Consider the following 24,773-nt stretch of genomic DNA (forward strand, 5'->3'; position numbering starts at 1 on the left):
CAAAAATCTATATCTAACAGGCACTGACACCAATGAAATAAGCATCAGGGATCCAAGGTCCTTTCATGATCTCCAAACCATGGAATTTGCTCCTTATCCATGTCCAACTGAAAGTGTAGGCTTCCATATGACCAGTAGTAATTCAGACCACTCCTAGGAATGGAGAGGGTTGTCTTAAGATGAAGAGAAGAGAGAGGGACCTTTCTTCCTCCCTTGGTAAGTGATGCAACTTTATATCAAGTCCCACACTGCATCTTCCCAGTTGCTACTTGGGTTTATGACAGCTGAACTAAATATTTGTTAAAAAAACAATGTAACTGGGAATCAAAAAAGTGCAGGTGATACTTACCCTGATATCAGTACTAAGGGATTACAATCAACAGAAGCACCACTATGCTGAACAAGCTGAAAAAGCCCTTCACATTTAGCAAAATGGCAACAAAACACACACTTGATGCATGGACTGGGTGGGGGACTCAAACAACAAAATTTGTTTGATAGCAGCATTGGTGAAATTGATTGTGTGCCCTAACACACATGTACATGTGCAATAGTTCAAGGAAAAAGCAGAAGACATTCCATACATTTTGGCTATGACTAAGAAATCAGACTGGGATCATGTTTCATTTTAATTCAAGGGGACTGGGGACCTAGTATCCCAAAAAAGGAAAGTAATGCATTAGTAGCAGGCATGTATCACAGATATTACAACTGATTTTACTGTGCAGAAACTAGTTTTCTTCAGTCAGTGACCTTGACTTTTTTATCCCAACATCAAAAGGGTTCTTACTTACCCTAAGTGCAAACAAAACGAAATTAGTCTTGCATCATGTTCAAGTACTGAAATGGGAATGCTTTAAATCAAAATGCCAGAGGAATGTACATGTATTACTTTACACCATGTAATAAATCAATTACTTGACAGAATTTAAAAACAAGGTCATGTACCAAATTGAACTAATGGGATTCTTTCTTACACCAAGTGCAAGCCATCCACAAAACTTGAAAACAAAAAGGTAACAGATGGCCAGATGTGTGCCATGTACATACAATGTCACAATAATATGCACTTTGCCTTTTTGTCAGGAGTATAAAAATGTTATAAGGTTTAAACATTAGGAAAATACAAACAATTGGTAATTTTTCCTTTTAAAAGGAGTATCTAAATAATTGTGATATATTAAAATCACAAAACTAATTAGAATTGACAAATTACCTGAAGTGGTTTCCATGACAAGTTGACAACACATTTATAGGCTGGTGGATTGTGGAACAAATCTTTGATCAAGGAATTGATGTTGGATGTTATCTTCAAAGCAACAACCTTGATCTTGTTCTGAAATAAGGACAGGCAACATTCAAAGTAACTAGAAAATATTAACATGTACTAACAATATGTTGATCATATTCTATAAAAAACAATCTGTCACTTATAATTCAAAATTTGCTGTCCTAATCAGAAAGCAGGATGTGATGCACAAAACTAACTTTTAGTTTAAATCCAAACTTTGCACAGCACAAGTTCAATTACCTTTAAGCAGTTACATCCAATGATTCAGGATTCAAACAGCAGAAGGACAACTTAAGGTAACATGAAAATCAGACTGACTATACAGATGGCCATTGCTTATAACAAAAGCTGGTTATATGTATGATTTCACAACTAATACTAAGTACTGTAAAACAGCATCAAATCTTAATCCTCTCACACATCTGAGAAATATTAAGAAATTCTGACAATGCTTCTCAAGAACTCCTGTTGAACTGCTCATGACATTAGCTCTAAACCTTCTCATATTTTGGACAAAGTCTGAATATTTTCTTATATGCTGTCCAGAATCTCACAGTTGCAATTCTTTAGCTTGTATAATCTATGAAACTGCTTGAATAATTACAACATTTAGCTATTTAGTTGGCACTTGTACAAAATACTGAAGCAGATATCTATAACTTAAGAGACCTACTGTTTGTAAATACATAAAAACAGGAAAAAAATGCACCAACCTCTTCTAATTTTAGGGCATCCCCTGTTTTGCCTTGCAAGTCTTGTCTCAGCTGCTTAATATAAATCTGTACACCTCGTGCAAAGTACTGTAATCTGTCCAAATATAATGAAATAAAATAAAAATTACAAAAAAGATAAATCTTAAGTGAGATCCAAGGTATGGAAATTAATCTGTTCCACAAGTATGCATTAAAATCAATGTTACATCTCAATATTGTACACATTTCCTTCTATACTATGTCGGTGATTCATTCATAAAATGTTGAGGGTTTTTTCTTATTAAATCAAGCTTCTTTTTAAAGTTCCATAATCTCTCACCACTCAGAATACTGACAATATGAGTGTTATACAGTAAGGATCACTCAAATAATATGCAAAAAATTCTTTTCGTAAGATATCTTTCCCACACATCCAAAATGGCTATAGAAAACTAACAGACAAAGAAAATAATGCACTTTTACCTGATTCTAAAATCTTTTAACCTTTCTGCATTTTTTTCATCTGTCAAAAATTCTGGACTCTTCCTTCCAAGCTGATGGAATCCATACATTAAACACTCCACATATGAAAAACAAAGTTTAGGTTCTTCATTTTCAACAGTTTCTTGATTTTCTTCTGATGGAGGCAAGGGCATATATTCCTGAAAAATAATGAAGCACATTTCTAATGCTGTTTATGAATGAAACTCCATGAAACAGATATCATCAACCAGACAGAATGCAACAAGTGTTCCAAAGAACTTTATTTTCCCTGTGAATGACATTATTATGAGGTAGCTTTTACAGAACCTTCAAACATTAGATGTCTATAAACTTAAAAACTGTAATATTTTAACAAAGTTTCATCTGAATACCAGAGCTCTATACAAACAGGGTATTTGCTTTGTTTTTAACACAAACAATTCAACTAAAAACAAATAATACTGAATGCATTAAAATTAGGCAAATAGACATTAGTAAATTATACTTCTCCAACAAGTCTTACTAAGTCACATTAAAATTAGTTAATAACCTTTTCTACCTCTGAATCCAGCCCACCTTCAAAGATTTAAAAACATCTTCCATATATATATATATGGGACTGATGAGTACCCCGCCTCCCAGGTTTGGCACTACCCAGAAATTTTTAAGACAGGTCGAAGTTCAAATCTGATTGAAAAGAATTTATCAGTATCCTTGCATTAGTGGGGAAGGGTTAAAAAATTTTAAAGTAATATGACAGAAAAGTAAGATTTTCTAAAAACTTTCCTTTCTCTGCTAAATACATTATCTGACAACATTAACGCTAGGAGAACAGGTAAGAGGAGGAAATGCTTGAGCATCCAACATCTATCCATGTTGCCCTCAAGGAGCACAATGATTGTTCTACAATAAAGATAAACTTCTAATGTGTAGGCAGCACAACCAATGACTATGCGTTTATACTTGCATGAGGGTGGTCCTATAGGATCTCACACCTGGCTACTGCCTTAGGTGCAGAAGTTTACCATGTGAATCCAACAAATGTTGTAAGGTCATGCCTGTGACTGCAGTTATATTAACATGAACAGGGCATCGTAAATGTCTGGGCAGATTTATAGTGATGTCTATCACTGGGACATCATGCCGCAGACATGTAGCATATGTCCCACCCAGCCACATTATCCTGACACCAGGCCGACCAGTCCTAACACAAACCTCTTAATGCTGAGCGCCTAATGAGGCAGCTGTTAGTACCATTTTTGTAAGTCTTTGATATGACTCGGCCAGGGATCGAACCCATGACCTCCCGCTTCTGAGGCAGACACTCTAACCACCAGGCCACAGGAGCGGTTCGTTCATGTAAAAAGAAGCTTGAGAAAGTAGATTAAACATGCTAGTCAACTGACTCTATTATTTATCTAATTAAGTCATTACATTCAAAGGCCCAGCTTTTAATATTACTCGTATCTCACGAGCTGAAATTCTGTGAAAGTTCAGAGTATGCTGCTCTAATAACCAACTTTAGTTAATTAGCAAGCACTTGTGGGTTATGTCTTGTTTTCACCACCTTAGCTGGTAGGAAAAGCATATGATGGCTACCAAGGTTGTTCTCCATGTGTCTCATATAGCATCTGAGAGTGCATAGAAGTCTGCAGCTTCATCTCACTTGATGAGTCCACTGATGAGAGGGGGTGACTAGTTAGTATTGTATAACCCATAGACTATAATCTGTTCTGATGGGGAAAACTAATATCATACTCAAGAGTAACAGTGAAACGAACTAAATGAAATGAACTATAAACTGAATTTAACAGAGCAATACAAGTCCATCAATGAAAACTAAATGTGACTGTTGCTGAATGGTATCACATGGACAATAATGACCAGCAATAAATATGAACCAATTCACCAGAAATGACACAAGTACTGTATACACCGGGTATATCAATCTTTTGGCTTACTAATGTAAAGGCCGAGCTAGGTCCTGATAATACTACCTTGGAGTATGGCACCAGGGATAAGTATGCTTCTTATCAGCTGACTAAGGAGGGAGATGAGTAAAGTCAAACTCTTGATTTCTTTTCAACCATAACACAAGATGATTCTATTATTAAGAAACAGTGAATAAAGTCAGTTCATAACCATGACAGTCTTGTTGTTTTTTGTACTAAGTCAGAATACTATCATTGTCTTGAGGTACAGTATGATATATGATAATTTCACACAAGGTTAGGGTACACATTAGCACTATACTATTAGTTCATTATATTATTACTCCTTTAGATGATTGAAAATTAATAAGATTTACCATATCTGGATTTAGTTGCAATAAAATTTATTTAAGAAGAGAAAATATGACTTGATTTTAATTGTGAAATGTAAAAATCTGCAAGGAAAACACTTGTTTAACTTTACACTTCAACCAGAGATCTCGAAAACACTTAATTACACATATTTGGATGCAAATTTTTTATTTGGGACTCAGAAAATCACCCACACAGGATTCCTCTGTATGCACTTTTTTGTTGCAAACAGGAAAGTTTCGAGGCACAATAAATATATACTAATCACCATAAAAAAGAAACAATAATTTTATTTAAGTTTGTTGCTGACTTCCTTTTATCAAAGGTCATTGGCTTGCTTTGATGAAAGTGCATGTGTTATTTAAGGCACTGCTAAAAGCTCTCTTTGAAGGACCAAATAAATACCCATTTGTTATTGCTGCGGCAACATCAAATAATTGTAAGAATACTGAACCAGATTTTTTTTATTTGCTTGGAATTTATCGGTGCTTCAAAGGTAATCGATTTTCTTTGAAGTTGCTGGAAAACTATTTTTTCTGTTACATTTTTTTAAAATTGCTGTCCTCAGGTTGACTGTAGTCATTTCCTGTTCTCGCATTCAGAGGTGGTCGATTGTAGCTAGTCAGTTGCATGGCTATTTTGGTTGCATTACAGCATACAGTACCAAGGCCAGAGGGGGCCCCGAGTGGTCTAAAAAGCTCTCCGTCACGGATCACTGCCATCTCACCTCTGTCTGCGTGGGTTCGAGTCTCGAGCTCGGCCAATGTGGATATGTGAGAAAGCTTGCCGGTAGCTTCTCGTGGGTCGGTGGTTCTTTCCGGGGTTTTCCCAGGTTCTTCCTCCACCATTAATACTGGCCGCCATGTATAGCCTATCTTGTGCTAAAAAATGGCGTTATACCCTATACCAACAACCAAGGCCAGACACCAGCGTAAGCGGATTATGATATAACAATGAACTTGTTGGGGTAGTTTGTCAATATGAAACAAGGATTTGTTTATGTAACAATAGATTCCAGTGCATTTTTATATCCAAGTTTGCAGGGACCTGTCATGGTGCCTTTGAATTTCTTCACTCCAAAGCCAAGACTATATATACAGTTTTTATCAGCCAAAAATGTTGCCACCAAAACTATCTCCAGATGGTATATTGTTGCTAATTAGGAAAAAAAATCACAATTTGCGACATTGGTGAAACTCAATGTGAGACCTGTTACTGTGTTCATTTCTGACTGTAACCATATAAATATTGCATGCGACTTGGAAAACAAGGCATGTCGAAACTTGGAGTGTGCAAATTTGGATAAGTATTATGGGATTAAACGGAAAACTGATGAAGATTTTAACGAAATTCAGAACTCTGCTAAAGTTGCTAAAACTGATAGTTCAGATGGGACAGTAGCCAAGTGTAAGAAAGTGCATGATGCCTGGTTTAGTGCTCGATATAAAAACTTTCCTTGGATTTACAAAATTCATTCTGATTGACAAACAAGAGCTATATGCCAGTGGTGTAAAGAATGTGGAAAATTAAACTCAATGGCAACAACTGGTTCTTCTAATCTGCAAAGTTCCACATTTTCTAGGCATGAGACATCCTGAGAACACCTACTTGCTAGGAAGTCATAAAATCATTTAACTGCACACTGACAGAAGCCTGTACAACTTTACTTGAAGAGTATAGAGATTTCCAGACTTTGCAGTCCTAGCTGTGACTGTGTTGGTGTCACCAGTGACATCCATGGCATACAAGAGAGGCCTCAATGTGCAGAAATATCTCAAGAGCAAGGGAAGGTCCTGAATAAAACATGAGACCTTAACACAAATGATGCGATTCAAAGAAGAGGGACCAAGTGCAGAAGAATACGATCCAAAGCCAAGCATCAGAAAATTTTTTGAAATGCAACATAGACAAAAATGAACTATATAGTAGTTAAAGAATATGATATTTGTACATAAAAACAATTTTAATACATAATTTTTTTGTGTATAGAATAATAAATGATTGCAAATAAATAAAACTGGCAAAGTTTTGTGTCTGTTTATTTCTTGCATTTTAATGGACATTTAGCCACTTAAACATGTTTCTGGGAGGGGATTGCAACTTTTGCTGGTGGGACACTGATTTTTACCAAGATAGGAGTCCTGGAATCCTAATTTTAAAATCCTAGTGAGACCTCTGTTCAACAATAGCATAATACTTATTTGAAGTAAACTGATATAGATGGAAGTAAATTAGCTGTCAAGTCGGTGAGGAAAACACTCACAATGACTTAAACAACTAAAAAATTACAAAATAGAAACAAAACTTATGTTTTATAGATTGCCAGAATAATCAAGAACTGTTGAATTGAATTTAGAATATCAAGTCAGTGAGGAAAACACTCACAATGACATAGACATTTTATTTCCCTAAGAACGTTGTTGAACCTATCATTTAAGAAAAGGAATTATATATTTGTAATGTAGAGAAATTTCTCTGTATGTCTTTAGTTTCATAAAACTAAATAAATAAAATAAATAAAGAAATAAATAAAAGTACTGGTCTGTGAGGACAACACCCACTTGACCATATAACTGAGTTTCAAATAATAAATGATTTAACAATATCTAGTTTGCTTGTAAAAATTAATTAGAAATGACTAGAAAGCATACAATTTGGAAGAGGGAAAGGAATTAAAAATAAAAAAATAAATAACTTAAATAAAAAGAATTGATTTGTACTTAAACTTTAACATAAATTTACTGTCCAAAATATTGCCTAAAGTTACATAACTATAATAAACTAAACAAAACAAAATTAAAAAAATAAAACTCAAAATAACTGTGATGTACCTGGTTTGACTGCAGCTAGCTGGCTGAACCCCACAAGCAGCCCATAAAGCCTTATATACTCCTGACAAAACCCATAGTTCTAACAAAACATACAACCAGCAGACCACAAAACCCACAATTTTTGTTGGAATATTCAAACAAGCATAAGCTAGTATTGCATGTGTATATTTAGTCAATTTTCACAATGATTATTTATAGAAATTACCAGCTGGATATTTTATACATTGCTACATTGCAACTGAAATGCCCCAAGAAAAAAAGAAAGAAATAAAATAGTTTTGTATTTCACAGCACATACCAAGTTATGCTGTTGCTCATAGCAATGGTTCAGAAACCGTGTTATGCACTCTTACAGTATTACTGAGGTAGATCGCATGACAGGGCAGTCAACATGTGTATGTACCAAAGAAATAAAGAAGAGAAAAACCAAACTTAAATGTGATGATGTATATAAATGAAACATCAGGGGCTATAAACAAACTGAGTATGTATCGTACAGTCTTAAACGGTTAACTAGAAATAGTCATTAATCAATTATCAAGGATGCCAGCCACCGGCATGATACTCCCTATCTTTGCTAACTCAAAACATGTAGAATATTATAACTAACTATTAACTGATGAAGTAAATAAAACAGAGGATGCTAGAAAATTAATGTCAGCTCCTTTGAGCAATTCACTGGCAACGCACTGATTTTTAAAAAAATCAATACTGAATTGGGCAGCTTGTATGAAGCATTTACCACATACAAGCAAGCATAGCTCAACCCCTAAATGCAGGTTATTACAATATATATATATATATATATATATATATATATATATAAAAACATTTTTCATCTTTCAAGAAGGACAAGATTCAAAGATAGCAGAGATTATTCCTCCTAATGTTATTTCGATTGGGTATTGAATTTGAAAATGAAACAATTTAATTTGTAAACTTTTAGTCCAGAGCTGACAGAATATCTTCTCCTGCTGTAAGCATAGTCCATGCTGCATTTGATCAATATAAAAATGTTATTAATTCAAGTTTTAGATTTTCCATGAATGTATGAAATGATAGTATACATAGCTGCCAACCCCTGAATAAAAAAATACTGACTTCTTATGACAAAAATACTGATTTTCAGGAACAAATACTGATTTTTAAAATTGTAATGCATATGTAGCTATTTACAACATATACAACAATCAGTAAAGTAGGACAGTGCTTTACATAATTATCTAATGTCAAAGATGCATGTGTTGTACCATGTTCCATACGGGTGCCCATTCAGAAGGTGCAAGAGACTCAGACACACACTTTTTATAGTAGCCTTTTCCACACCTTATTTTTTCCAATAATTATCAATTTGAATATATCAACTTTCATTGATGATCTCAATTCTGTGTGATTTTCTTATTGAACTGTTTTCGTTCTAGCATATAAGTAATCCTTTGCAATTTTACTGTCTGGAAAACATGTGCGAAATAAATTGCCAGCAACACTAGTAAGAAAGAGGAAGGTTAATTTCCAAAAGAAATTTAATAAACCGAATTTCGATCAAATTACATCAAGGTTCTCTCTGGTATTTATGTACATCGTAAGTTCAGGTTGAGTTGTGTATGATGAAGCAGCAAGCTGATGTTTATTAGCTTTTTCATGCTCTTTATTTCACAGGCGCCCAATAGCGAAATCACGTTACACAATTTGCAAAACGTACAGTTTTCTCCTTTACTAGATGGTTTCACAAATCTAAACAAAACGGCACAATTGTCCTTCTAGTTCTGTTTTCTTGTCTTTCCTGGAGAAAATTCTGAATAATCTGCTTTCCTATTCAACATGATTAGAAGCTGATTATTACGAAAAAGAGATACAGTGACAGCGGTAACTGTTTGTGAAATCCAATATGGCGGATAAAGACAGGCATTGAAGCCTCGATTTCGAATGAACCAATCATATTGTAGAACTGTATTCCTATATACATGCGATACATTTCTATCAGAATGGAACCTAATGCCCGTTCTAAACTGAAAATTGCAAGGAATTTTAAAAATATTTTTAAAAAAAAAACAACATATTTTTTGGCCAAAAAACGTACACCTGTATTCAGGTCCAAAATACGGAAAAAACGGGACACTTGGCAGCTATGGAGTATATAATCCATTTAAACACCCATAGTACCCAGGGAAGGCACTTTAAAAAAACACTTGTCAGGATACTCGGTTACTCAGAGACTTTATACAAAAATGATACAAAGTTCTAAATTGTATCTACTCCAAATTATAAGTGCCTTCAATGGGTCACAAGTATGTGTTACTGGAACAGCCCTCAAGTAGAGCCATATAATCAAACTCATTCTGAAGATGACATAGCCACTGAGCTATTTAATCCATTCAGAAAAGCATGATAAATTAACATCTTGATTTTTAAGACTCAGTCTTGTAGTTTTTTGTTTTGTAGTGTTCACAAAATACCAATTTAAAATTTTGAAAAGTACAATTAGTTCCAAGCCAGGAAGTAAAATACCCATTTGTTCAATTCTTATCCGAGTTGTAAATACAGCAAATGACGTTAAATACATGACCTTTCAAAACTTTAATACAACACTTTAAGGGTGCTGCTGATAACTACACTGCTGCTAGTCTACTGTTAAATGACAAACTGCAGTAAAACTTCCCTAAACTGAGCACTACATAATCCAGCATCCCTTGCAAACTGATCACCTCTTTCAGTCCTGTAGCTGATGCTATGTAACTGCTTATAAAATACACTTGGTGGAGAAAAGAATTAACTAGTATCTTGTTCCATTAAAGGCCATATACATTTTCTGATAAGTGTTATAAACTAATAATTGTGATAATGATAGACTAAAGCAACATTGTGGTAGTCAGACAGTCCGATAGTTACTACAATCAAATCATGATTGCCTTAATTATCCTGGTGTTAGAAGTTAAAAAATTGTGCTGAACAGTTTCTCAAACCTATTTCGCCAACACCCATAGGAACAAACATACTTCATGCAGCCACTATTGAATATATACTTACCAATAAGACATTAAAAACATTTTGCAGTCTTTCTTCAATGTTTTCCATGTCACCACAAAACTCTACGATTTCAGCAAATAGTTTAAGGACTTCCAGCTGAATGTCTGTACCTTCTTCATCTGTTACAAGACTGTGCAGTGAAGGCAACACATGGTCACACATATAACCAACAAATGTCTTGGAATGAACATTTTTCTGAAAACAATAACATGAACATTAAACGTAAAGATCAAGGTAGTTATTTACATGGATGCTATGTGCATAAACAGATTTAACTTAAAAACATTTATTTAAGGACTCTTTCAAAGACAAGTGACAAAAACATCACACAAATACAAAATGTACTTTCCAATTAAAAGTTTACCGAAATAAACCTTAATACTAGGTTTACTCATTGCAAAGCTAAAGGAAACAGTTATTTCCAACAAAAATAAAGTTTAAAACAATAACTTGTATCCTTAATACTGAACAAGTTATAATCTGGATCTGGTCTGTTTACTAAAAAAAGCAACTCAGATAATTAAAATAATGTACATCTAGAATTTGCAAAGGGAAAACCCCCAAATAAAATCCAAATATCATACTCAAGAGAAACAGTGACAATGATGTAAGTGTAATCAAAAATGTAAATCTGTTGATGACCTCATAGGGACATAGGTCAATTGGTCCTACCAGGTTTAATCCAAAGTGGCTCAGTCATTCTAGAATCTGAAAACTGGTTACCTGGATGTATGGAAGCTACACTTGTTACAATTATAATAAAGCATGGTCTTGGAAACAGTCCCACCAATTCTGATCAAAACTGGTTCAGCGGCTCTGGAGAGAGGTTTTCTACCTCATTTCTGTGGAAGTTAGACCACTGCATGGGGAGCCACTACAAACATAATCTAGACAGCACAAGTTATAATAAACTCTCCTGGCTAGTTTGATCAAAACAGGTTCAGCCATTGTAGAGAAGGAAATTCAAAATAGGTTTTCCACATGGATGCTATTAAAGCCACACTAATGCTGGGGGAGCCAACCAACACAGAATTTTGAAAAAGTATATCCTAATATTCCTGTTTAGCTTGATCAAAACTGGCTCAGCCACTTTTTAAAACTCTAAAAGAAGTTTTCCACCTGACTGCTAGAGAAGCCACCATGAACACAAGTTTGATAGATCATAATCTAATAAACATGACTACTAATTTTGACAGAAAGAATTTACTCAGCCATTCTGGAAGTTGCTATTGAAGCACCACCGTTGTTAGGAAAACACCAAAAACATAATTTTGGTGCAGCAAGTCCTAACATCATTCCTTACGAGTTAAATCCAAACTGAGTGGTTTTGAGAAGTAAACAAAAAGCAAATGTGGATCAGCAGACAGACATGATGAACACAAGGTCATGCATCCATCAACTTGGCAAGCTAATAAGAAACCCATAAATACCACAATCTTTCAACACTTCCAAACAATATGAAAACTGCAAACTTATCCTCTGAAATCTGACTTCTTTCTAATTCAATCCATTCTGTCCAAGCTCAAATGGAGATCTTAACAGAAATGTTTTAGGTACAGATATCTTCTGATTTTGCTTATTTTCCAAAGAATGTTGATTCTGAACATTATTTCTTACTAGAAAAAGTATTCATATTTCTCATGTTTCTACACACACAAAATTTTGTGTATTCGTAAACATACTCAGATTTTAAGATCTTAGCTTTCTACTTACTGAGAACAATGATACAACATGTCTGACACAGGAAATGAACCTGTCCACACAATCTGCATCAGAAGCCTGCAATGTAATGAACAAGCAAATGCATTAACTGGTAAAATACATTTTTCATTATAGTCAAGGTGTGTGAGTGTGCGTATGTATCTAACTATTCATCTGCTATTACACATTTATAAATTTACATTAATTAATCTATATAATCAGTCAAGATTACCATATGATAATGCTATATGTTATGTTTCAATGTGACCTAATATATTGACAATTTGTTGTCAAGACATTAGTAAATTTTTAAAGTTTTGTGATAAAAATGCAGCTGTAGTGAATATTGCTTGTTGCATATAAAATAGAATCTTTAAAATAAATTGCTTGTATTTGGCACAATAATTTTTTTCAGGTATCAGAAAATTCTTCACTTGTAAACACCTTTTTAAAAAATCATTCTTATATAATTTTAATTTTTAAAGACAGTTTAACAAATAAGATGTAATAATTTTTTAATAATGTTAATCTGAATTGCAACTGTTTTCATTTTTTACTTGATAACTGTATTTCTAATAAATGTACAGATCCAAAACACATAAACTGCATACTCAAATCCAGTTATAAACAGACACATACAGTCAAAATGTTTCAATGATGATTCAACCGCAGTTTTATGATCCTCAGAAAGCAACATTTCTTGGGCTACAGTTGTCAAAACGGCAAAAAATATTACTTTATATTCACAAGATGTATCTCACTTATGACTTCAACAACTGCTTTGCAAACATAAAAATCATTAAAAAAATTTCCACCTCAAATGCCTGATCCAGCTCAGCCTGTTCTGTAACAATATCCACCATTTGTTGTCTCCCTTGAACAGTACCCATTGCTGGCAAAAATCTCAGAATATTCATTATAGCAATAAATTCATCTTTTGTCACATCTTGCAAAACCTGAATAAAAAGTAAAATTAGCATGCTTATGAAGTTCAGGTAAATAAAGTTTTCATTACTAAAAGTATCAGATTTGGTTGACTTGATATCATCATTACTTGGGTAAGTAATTAATTTTTGGTGCTAAACTTGCATGTATTTATGGCAAAACCACAAAACCTGAATTCCTCAAGAGACAGGACAAGGGTTTGGCACAAAGGAGTTTGGATTAACAAGTTTTGGGTTATATTAAAATTCCAACCTAGGAAGGAGTATGTACAGAGATGAGATTTGGATGACACCAACAGTTTAAATCAACAATACAGTCAAACTTGATTTAACTTCATCTATATTTGAGTCACTTCAACAGGACACCATTCTCATTTACCCCACACATACAGAATTTCCTGTATGAAAGTCATGTTTTAACAGCCACCTGCTTTTTGCAGTCAATAGTCAGGTTCCAAACAATGCACATTCAACTCAGATTAAACACCTAATTGTGAGTTTATGTCAGACACTATAAGATCATTACCTCATCTTATTTAAGTTTCTACATACATGTAGCAGTCATTATTCTGTCAAAGTCTATAGTTTGACAATACAAACCCGTTTGTACCCCCTACCGATTTAAATAATGGAAACCTTTAATATGATAAAAAGTGCAAGGAACTTAGTCAATTAATTAATTGATTTATCGTTTCTAACCTGACTGTGAGTAGAGTGGCCCTAACACCGTCACCTTATGCGCGTTTCATGCTTAACAGAAGTTTTCAGTGTAATAGACGGACATGCTCGGATCCATTTCCAGTTTCTGGAGAAGTCCATTTTCAGCAAATGGGTGTATCACGACTACAGATGTACATACATAAGTCGTCTGCTTCTGATATTTACAATGTCAAATCAAGCAAAGGAAAATAATGACAACTACAAATTTGCTTTTCATGTGGATTTAACAAGCAGTTTAATTTCTATGTTCATATATGCAAAGGGATATAATTCCAAACTCTCAACGTTATGTAATTTACGCAATTATTCAGCAGTTGCCAAACAGGATGAACTACGTCATTATGTTGTCTGATGGAAATAAACTAGCATATAGTGTACGCAATATGGCGCCATGTTAGTATGGAAAGTATTAGTGCCATTCTGGTCAGTCATGTTAGAAATTATAAATCAATGATTCAATTGACTTAGTTCTGTGCACCTTTTATCAAATTAAATGTTCTCGTTTTTTAAATCGGTGGGGGGGGGTACAAACAAACGGGGATGTAGTCAGACTATAGCTGAAACCAAGCAAACAGGTACAGTCAAGAAAACTGAATTATTGTGAAAAATACTTGTTTTCAGACTTAATAAGACTGTACTCTTCCTATCAATTAAATGAAAACAAATCTGCCACAAACTGTCATCTCCAACAAATGGATTAATCATATCTAAAGAAATAATTTTGTACTAATGACATGTTTTAAACAGCCACCTGCTTCCTGCAGTTATCAGCCACCTGCTTCCAAAGCAAACAATGTTTTTTTCACGCTAAGTGGTGTAACTCCACACATCTCTATATATACAAATTGAAGTACCTCTCTGCCCCTACTATGTGCCCTTCTGCCACCTTCAGCACATGACTCATCTTCTCCCTTCCGTGTGCCACTCAGTACAATTAGTGACTTTATAGACACTTATTTTCTAGATGCATCATTAGTGAAATTGGTTGTTTTGAATGCTTTTCAAACCGGAAATACTTGTTTAATTGATTGCCAATCACAGCCTACCCAGACTGAACAGAAAATGTTGGGCTTATATTAACCACAATTTAACTATAAGATCAAATGCATTACTGCTGTTCACATGGCTTACAAGTATTTATCACATTAAAGTTCACTAACAATGAAGATGTTTTCATCTGTTCTTTCCGACACATTAAAATGTAAGTGTCAAAGTCTAAATATGTTAAGCCCATCTCATTTTTAAAATAAGAACCCAATGCAACTATAAACCATTACCATTTTATAATGGTTCTTTGAAGGATTTACAGCTCTGGAACAACCATTACAAGTGAAAAACTTTCTTCCCTGTTTGAAAACCAGAAAAGTCTCAATGCACAACCATTCAATAACCACCTTTTGAGGGATGGCCCTTCCTGGTAAGCAACTCATTATGTTCACTGAATTTCTTTACTAACTCCATAATGTCACTGTTCACCAATATCTGCTACCTGATGTGGAATAATTAATAACTGCAGATCAAACAGAAAACCTACCTCTACCTGTGTCATCCAGTAGAAGCATGATTGCTCTATTATTGGCTGAAATCCTCCCAATGTTAGTTTAACTGAAGACCATATTTTCTCAACATGACATAATCCTTGCTTTTTAATTAAAAAAATTCATGTGGTGACAGAAATCATCTCTGTATTTTAAGGGTCGTGTCCTAAGAAATTAAGGTCAAATTGTATTAATTTGCAGGTCTGGCTGACTGATACACATGGATGACAGGGGTTCAAACTTGGATAAGTCAAGCCTTGACAACAACCATGAGAGATTCTATTTAGGAACAACTTGAGTGAGCATGGTCTGCATAATCAAAAAAGTCATGGTTGTGTCAAATATCATCATGTCCATGATGATGAAGTATGGAATGGTATCCTTCTGTAGTGATGGGGTTAACTTCTTGTCCTCAAAGAGAAAGAAACAAAGTGGGCTGGCTGATGAATGGAGGCAGAGATTGGTGTGATGTCATTGATATGACACCAGTCATTAAAAACCCACTATTTCCCTTCGTACACCTTCAGAGCTGAGGGCCTTCTAAAATAACAGTTTGACTCTGCTTGAAATCTTAATGAATAAAGCGTTTTATCTATGAATAAGCATAGTCATGTTCATTCCAGCTGGTCTGTTTCAATGTGTGGAATGTTCAGCATTAAGATAATGTAGCTATCAGAATACATGGCCAGCTCACCAGTCCAAGATAACAGACATATGACCACTGTAGTCATATATCGCACATTCATACAGCTGACCACTTGGCAGAATTTAAGAACAGAAGACAGTGATGATAAATGCCATGATAGTCGGTGGTACACCTGGCTGTATATCCATACCTACAATAGTACACTCTCTGCTTATTCAGTTAAGCCAGCAGTACATGAATCAAATAATACACCATCACATACGGCAAGAAAGCACAGATGAAATACAGGATATTGTATATTCATGCCTCACAGGCAGTGCTAGGTATGACTCTGAACTTCCTTCTCCTGAAGGCAAAGAGAATTTTACTTACTGTGTTACGAGTCTAGGCTCTCACAAAAAGTAGCAGAAAAGAGTGAAGACAACAAGCTTTGTAAATTTAACAAATAATTTATTTCCCTAGAATATCATGTGAAAAATGGAGAAGAAAAAAAGAACATAGGTTTTACGAATCAAATCCAAAAATAATACAAGAATCAAAAAATAGAAGTCTGAATCCTGATGACGTCTCCTGTAACCTGCAAAGTGCCGTTATGTCAACAGTTTCTTGTTGAATTACAGAAAATATTATCCCAGTTTTGAATTTCATATAAATTTCATTATCACATCATCCAGGTATGGCCTTGACTTAATAATTGTTACTCTCAGATAGAATAATAATAAAAAAAGTTGTTTACCAAAACTATCACTGGTTCAGAATCAAGGTCAGAAACTAGATACAGTGTTTCTATTATGAGGTGTTTATCAATAACAGTCAGGTCAAACAGAACTGAACTGAATTTCTGGACAATGTCAGATCCAGTAAACAAAGTTACATTACAATAACATGTAATGGAATTTTAATTTAATAAAATATACATAACAATTGTCACACCTCATACATGGAGCTAAAGGCTTACCCCAAGTGGCATTAAAAAAATAAACATTGTTCCTGTTCTGTTGTCAACAATCACATGACCTGTGACCTCCCATATCCAAGTCAGACACTCTAACCACTTAGGCCACCAGAGTGATGTGTTCTTAATTATTGAAAAAACAGACTCCACAAAACAACGTCTTTGCTCCAAACAGATCTGATTTGGTTTGATGTTAAACAGCCTTGTTAAAGACACTTCTGGGCTGATCGGATACAATTCTGAACATGTATCCTCTTCGCCACAATTCCAGCCTATCTTGCATCCTTCAAAGTACTGGGGAATAGGAACAGCATGCAAACAGAGTTATCATGTATGTTATATGACATTGAAAAACCTAATGTAAACCTTTTTCCCACTGACTACGCTGGTACTGCTGCTCTTATCACCAGAAAATTAACACATATGACTTTCTTTCTGCCAAATGAAGAGTAAAACTAAAATAGCCTGACCTTTTTGCACTCAGTTATGATGAGATCTTGAGTGTCTTTATTAAAAGCCTCTTCTGGGACAGATTTTAGCTTGGTAGCCAGGAACTTAAGGGCCTTCTCACGGATGGCTTCATCCTCTCCCAGCAGCTGGGAGAAAATACCCTGGGCAGCGCCTGCAAAGAAAAATACTTCATTCTTGTAATGTTTCCACAATAAACCTGTAAAGCACTTCCATACCTTCAAAGTAACAAGAATACTATAACCCATATGTATAAAACAATGGTAACATTACCCCAAATAGACCATCATTAAACTTTCTGAACATTTTTGTTCCAATAAGACAGTTCTAAATACTAGCCACGTCCATAAAAATGGTCAAAGTATTTCTTACCTTACTGTCTGGTTTAGGAACGATTTTGTGTTAGTACAGCTAATGAATTTGACTACTGCAAAAAAGTCAATAATTTATTGTCCCCTGGAGATTTTCTGCCTGAAATGAGGGTAGGAAATATACTTATGGGTTTACTTCTGATTGCACCCAAACACATCCTTTTCCAATAGATTTTCATTTGGCCCATATGTTCAGTTGTGTAAGCAATGTTTCAAACTGGCTATTTTACCTGTGTATATGCAAAAGGGTGAAAATCTGATTTTTATTTTTCTTGATTGGACCTATGTTTTTGTGTCCTGGCCCCCTATTTACTCAAAATCTTGCAAAGGTTTAGCTGTCCATGTGCAGTTCAGATTGGTTGGCTTTAGATCTAAGGCCAAAGAGTCTAAACTCCAGTTCCAAAACCAGTCATTTTGGGCCAAAAATAACCAGACCCCAAAAATCATACTTTTCATGCTGTATTTTTCATAAGTTTAAATTCTAAATCATTTGGTGTCATTGCAGAACTACATCTTTCTCTTTTTCTGTAATATAACCTGCGTTGGTGTATCATAAATGAAGTAAACTTTATAGAGATCAGAAGTAGGGTACCACCTCAATGGCATGTAAACATGACACATGGGGAACCTTGTTTGTCAAATTACTCTTGAAAACAATTCCATAAATAATGACGCCTAATATTAGGATTTACAATATTTCATAAGTTTTTTTCTTCATACCCTTTAATTTTTTTGTGCACCATCAAGCTATAACAATAATAATTAATTAAATGTATCATATTTTTTCATAGACAAAACTTTTTTTGGAGTCAAATCTTATTATTTTTAATAATGTTCGACTGAAGATTTATGTTTGCCAAAGTGATAAAAAATATTGCCATTTTAGTTTTACAACAAAGAATAAGAAATTAAAATCATTGTTTTTGTTGTATTTTTATTTATCTATTATTTTTATTAGACTTTTTGAGGCTAAAATTGAAGACAGGTTCCCATTTCAGATGGCTTCAAAAATATACCAAAGTATGATTTAGGTACCTCCAATGGCCAGGATATTGTTTTGCTAAGCAAGTTATGAAGAGGGATTAACTCTTATCAAGTTCTTATCTCAGGCAATGAATAGTGAGACAGAAGATCAACAAAATATAATAGCTGTCATTTATAATCATTGATCAGTTCTTTCTTTTATTATTGTATTTCACTAAATATTTTTATGTTTTTTTATTTGCATCAAGAAGCAAAAGTTCACATTTTAAATGGCTTCCAAAAAATATTGATGTATCACTGAGATACGCAAAATGACCAATATGAGTATGTTTGGTTGTTGTTGTTGTTGTTGTTGTTGTGGGGTTTAACGCCATTTTTCAGCACGATAGGCTATACATGGCGGCCAGTATTAATGGTGGAGGAAGAACCCAGAAAACCCCTGAAAGAACCATCGACCCACAAGAAGCTACTGGCAAGCTTTCTCACATGCCCACATTGGCTGAATCTTAGACTCGAACCGCCGCAGACAGAGGTGAGATGGCAGTCATCCGTAACGAAGAGCACTTTAGACCACTCGGCCACTCAGGGCCCTGAGTATGTTTGGTATAGTTACATGTGAAAAATATAAATATTTATCTGCTAACTTTGTGCAAATGTTTAACTTAACTAATGGGTTTGTTGCTGTTGTGGGGTTTAATGCCATTTTTCAGCACATAGTAGGCTATGTATGGCGGCCAGTATTAATGGTGGAGGATGAACCCGGGAAGAACCACTGACCCATGAGAAGCTACCGGCAAGCTTTCTCACATACCCACATCGGCCGAATCCTAGACTCGAACCCACACATACAGAGGTGAGATGGCAGTGATCCGTAATGGAGAGCGCTTTAGACCACTTGGCCACTCGGGACCCTGAACTAATGGGTTTGTCTGACACATTTCCAATACCTCATGGGGAGCCTCATTTCCCTACATAGAGCCTCACTAATCTGATCTGCCGTGGAGAATCTGGTCTTCAATCCAGTATTTACTAGAAAAGACCAAGCTAAAGACCAAAGCATATTTAATTATCCTGTATAATACGTCAGCATAACCATGTGACAAGGGATCTCATAATTACAATAAGAACGATTTATTTATTCAGGTTTTAATTAGCCATGGAATATATTACTACACATGTACTGTTTATGAAAGGAATATCACAATAATTTGGTAAATGAACAATAAAGATTACAACCACCATGTAACCCTCTCCCTCTTTCTCTCTCTCCATCTCTTGTATGTAGACACTCATTGAAACAAATATCTAAAATTGCAAGTAATGTTATGAGCTGATCTGACCTGGATCATCTTCATAAATTTGCCCACTTCAACAAATATTTTAAAAAGATACACTCGGAAGAGACATAATTTTTCACAGTGACACATTATTGCCCCCCACACACACATATTAATTTATAATGTATTTGAGAACAAACAAAAAATACTTTGGTAGAAAGCAACATTAGACAAAGCAATGTTATGTTTATTTTTTTTTACATCAGTGCTGTTAGGTTGATAAGCATCATGTGTCACATAAACCTTGTTTAAGTCTAAACCCTTTATTTTTTGTACAGTCAGTACTCCAAAATAATAATATTTTGTTACAAATAATTTCCATACTGAAAAGAATAATTGTTTTTTTTTATATTATGAAAAATACATGAAATACTATAGTTTAGGATGCAGGATTAATTAAGGAATGTTTACAATGTATACCTTTGGCATTTAGAGTGAAGAGCTGTAACAGTGACGACTGGACCAAACTCAGTTCTGTAGGGTCATCACACTGCAGTAACTGGGTCAGTGCCTCTGCAATCTTTGGTACATGCTCTATATTAATCTTACACAGACTGGGAAGGTCTTTAATGGCCTGCTTACGGATCTGACAAGATAAAATGGACATTAGTAATTTTATGATATACAAAAGTTATAGTACTGCTTATTTGTTTTCTCCATCCTGAAAATACCAATAATCATTAATAAAACAATGATGGTAAATATGAAATAAGCCAATGAAATATTGTTCTACGTATTTTATGTCCTTACATGTAAACAATGACATAAACAGCTATCAGCAGTTTTGACAATACCCCAAATTACTGGTAAATTTACCTTGCTCAAAATCATGTGAGAAATACAATTGCAAACCATGTTTAAGCTTTCATGAATGAATGACAAGATGAATTAATAACTAAACAAGACCAAGTTTGCTGAGTAAACAACTGTGGATTCACACAATTTTCAGTCAATGCCTAAATTAAAAGTTTCACATTATGCAATACTCTCCAAAATCCATCCCAACTGTGATCAAGTAAACTGTGATCAAGTAACAGCCCAAAACCTGTTATCTTCTTGCTTTTACTGCATATATCAAGTTTGTATTAAAAGTACAGGAATTAATGGTGTACAATTTGCTCATGTCAATATACCACAGCCCCTCCAATATCCCACCCCTACCCCATGATGGAGATGAATCTACATTAAACCAACAGCACATAACTATTCTAAAAATGAATCAAGTGATCTAGTAAAATGCACAACTTCTAATAACTACCAGTGTATGTACATGTACTAAATATATTGCATCCTTCTGAAAGTAAAAAGGGCAATAACTCCTATAAAACTCATCAGTTGACAAAAATTTGTCAAGATGAACACATTTAGATAATGACCATAATATGTACCAAATTTCACAGTAATTTTAACAACTTGCAAACAAGAGTATGTCATAAACTTCATTAAGCTATTCAGCAATAGTCCTGGCTTTTAAAAAGCTGTCGCCCAAAAAATCGCCAACATCAATATTTTGTCGCCAATTTTCAAAAATTGTCGCCTGAACAAGTAGTGAATATTTTTCCAAGTCTACTAATGTAATAGGAAATGCAAATTGAAAAAGATGGGATAGTTATTACTTTACTGACAACAAGCAATACAGCCATAATATTACAAAACAAATCATTACATGACTGTTTTGCACTACTTCCATGGTCTTTGCATCCAACATCACAGTTAGTGCATAGGTATGACTGTTGTCACCTGAAATAAATGCATTATCAAATCTAAAATATCTACTTTCCTGACAAATCTCTCTCTCTCTCTCATTTTTTGAAAATAGAAACATCATGCATTCAGCAAATCGATATTATGTGTATTATTTTCCAAACAATAGTTTTGTAATGAACTTTAGTTAATGACATTTTAATACTAAAACCCTAGGCTATGCTCGTACTTTGCAATGTAAGATAGGTGACATATAATGCAACCATCGATTTCATGCATTCAGGAATTAGATGCCCTCCTACTTATAGCTTGCTTCACAAAGTACATCTCTGTCAACCAGGAGTTCAGAAATTTATTTTTGCCACGCTTTACATGCTTTGCTTGTAGTGAATTGCTTCCTAAATCTCAAGAATGATCACTGAATGCTCTAGAATTTTTCTTGACAAGCAAACTAGGATCGCCATTCCCACCAATGAAACTTACACGAGTCAACACCTGGCATTAATGTACCATATATATAAGCATTAATTACCATCATTAAATTAAAAGAAGGAACGAAGAAACATCACAGAGCATATGTGACCCCCAAAACTCGTTCGGAATAAATATGTTATTTAGTAAGCAGTGTTATATGCATATATGAGTTAACAATAAGGAAATAAGATCATATATAAAAGGTGGGAAATAGTTATCACATGTATGGTAGCTTGAGGCCACATTTGAACTGTTAACATAAATTCACACACATTTTAGGCATTGTTAGTTATAACAAAAAAGGGCATTGTTTATTTGTCAATCAATTGCTAGTGCTTTCAATCACTGTAGAACAAGCGGTTACTTTGTCAATGAGGCTTGAGTCTAACCTTTAGCTAGTATGCAGTTTGGGCACAGCTGACCAAAATATGAAATGGGGGCATCGGGTGGGGGTGTAGTAATAACACACTCCACAGGGATAAATGGCGATAATTTCACATGTATTGGTCCCGAAAAACCTGTGAATATTTAGTGAAAATGATTCTTAAATATACCGCAAAAATTTCCCGATGGTATGTCCCAATCTGCATGTTTTCAGATTCAGTTTCCCAACACTTGGTTTTTGAAAAGCTTTAATTTTTGCATGACGCTCTGGAATAACTGTACCATATTAACTAAATTTATTTTTTTTAATTCTTTGGAAGTCTTTCGGTACATTTGAAACCTCAACACAAAAGAGGCAATTTTCATTCGAACATATTCAGATTTCTTGGAACTATTGGAATTGAAAGGACTTTTAGGAAATAGGAATTCATTCACCATGCTGTAAGTTAATTTAATTATTTCCCTCCTGTATTTTGAGAAATGAATTGTTTTCAACTGCACAAAACTTGTTTGTTTTGCTATTTCTTGCTGCATAGTTTAAGTCTCGGGAGTCGTAACACAGGATTGATGGCAAAACTAAAAGATCAATGAGCAAAATTACCCCACATGGATTCATATTTGGAGACACACTCCTTCTTCAAAATAGTACAGCCAGTTATAAATGAATTGACAACTTGTGCCTTGATACATATATCACAGAACATCTGCTTTAACTTTGTATCATATCGCAGCCATGGACACCCAAGTTACCAGCTATCAATAAATGTTTGGGAACTTTTGACCTGTTCATCATGATGTGGTGTTGCACTTGAAGCATTACTACCATCACTACATGTAGGTGATGTTGGTCTGTCAGGTATAACATCAGGTTCAGAGACTGTTGTCTGATGAATTTGCACTAAATCCAAATGCTGTTAATTTTGTTAACTTACTCTTTGGATGAGACGATGAACACTCAACAGTAAACTTTCGTTTAAACATGATAAAGTTGCACTGTTGACAGATATAATTCTGATTGAGATTTTTTCCATTTGCTCTGTATTTATACACAGCAATTAGTACTTAAAAAATAATCAGTTTTCTCTGAAGTTTCAGCAAAACTATTTTATTGGTACATTTAAAAAAAAACAACCTAAGGATTAGCTGTCATTCAATTGTTTCTGTTTGCATCTTCAGAGGTTGGTCGATTGTAGGTATAGTCCGGGAGCATGACTGAGTGTATTACAGCATACAGTACTCAGGCCAGATGTCAACATAAGCGGATTATGATGTAACAATGCACTATAAAGATGTCTTTGTCAATATGAATAAAGGATTTGTTTATGTAACAGATAGATTACAGTGAATTGTGTATCTCAAGTTTGTGGCTTCCTTTTGTGGTCCCTTTGAATTTCTCCACTCCAAATCCGTAACTGTATGTTCAAGTTAAGCAGCCAAATCGGCTGTCACCATAAAAAAGTCCCGGTTGGTATATTTTGTCGCCAATAAGGAAGAAAAAAAATTGCAATTTGCAACACTGCTGAAGCCCAGAATGATCCCTGCTATTAGAGAAAACAAGCAAAGACTCTAACAAAAATCCAAGATAACAGTGATTTTGTTGATCTACACATCTTCAGATAATGAACAAAATAATTACTTTACTATGATTCATGACAATCCATCAAAAAGAGGGTACGGGGAAATTGCACTAATGTGAGTGTGTCATCCAATGCATTAAGCTATACAAAACAAAAATTACAATAACTCTAACAAGAGTCCATCCATTGGCTTGATAATCTACTGTATAAAAAGAATTTCCAGCAATTAAAGATGAGACTATTTCTCTTTTTTAAATGAGAGTGCTGAAACCATCTCTGAGACCAGAGTGATCAGATTTTCAAATTAGCTGTTGTTACAGCCATACTGGATAAAAAAATCAGT

The 24,773-nt window shown here is 34.5% G+C and overlaps 1 protein-coding gene across 1 annotated transcript in view; it reads right to left on the reverse strand.

The window, feature by feature from the left end:
- LOC149785807 (apoptosis inhibitor 5-like) overlaps positions 1 to 24,773 on the reverse strand; it is a 53,841-nt gene that overhangs the window by 15,796 nt on the left and 13,272 nt on the right. Inside the window, exons 3-10 of the mRNA XM_089979743.1 lie at positions 20,712 to 20,877; positions 17,602 to 17,753; positions 13,144 to 13,284; positions 12,341 to 12,406; positions 10,628 to 10,822; positions 2,467 to 2,645; positions 2,005 to 2,098; positions 1,217 to 1,336 (exon numbers count right to left, since the gene is read on the reverse strand). Of these exons, the coding sequence (XP_089835869.1) occupies positions 1,217 to 1,336; positions 2,005 to 2,098; positions 2,467 to 2,645; positions 10,628 to 10,822; positions 12,341 to 12,406; positions 13,144 to 13,284; positions 17,602 to 17,753; positions 20,712 to 20,877 (1,113 nt within the window). The remainder of the gene's footprint in view (positions 1 to 1,216; positions 1,337 to 2,004; positions 2,099 to 2,466; positions 2,646 to 10,627; positions 10,823 to 12,340; positions 12,407 to 13,143; positions 13,285 to 17,601; positions 17,754 to 20,711; positions 20,878 to 24,773) is intronic.

Source organism: Sinohyriopsis cumingii, chromosome 13 (assembly GCF_028554795.1).
Source record: "Sinohyriopsis cumingii isolate HCF-2022 chromosome 13, ASM2855479v2, whole genome shotgun sequence".
NCBI classification, from domain to species: Eukaryota; Metazoa; Mollusca; class Bivalvia; order Unionida; family Unionidae; genus Sinohyriopsis; species Sinohyriopsis cumingii.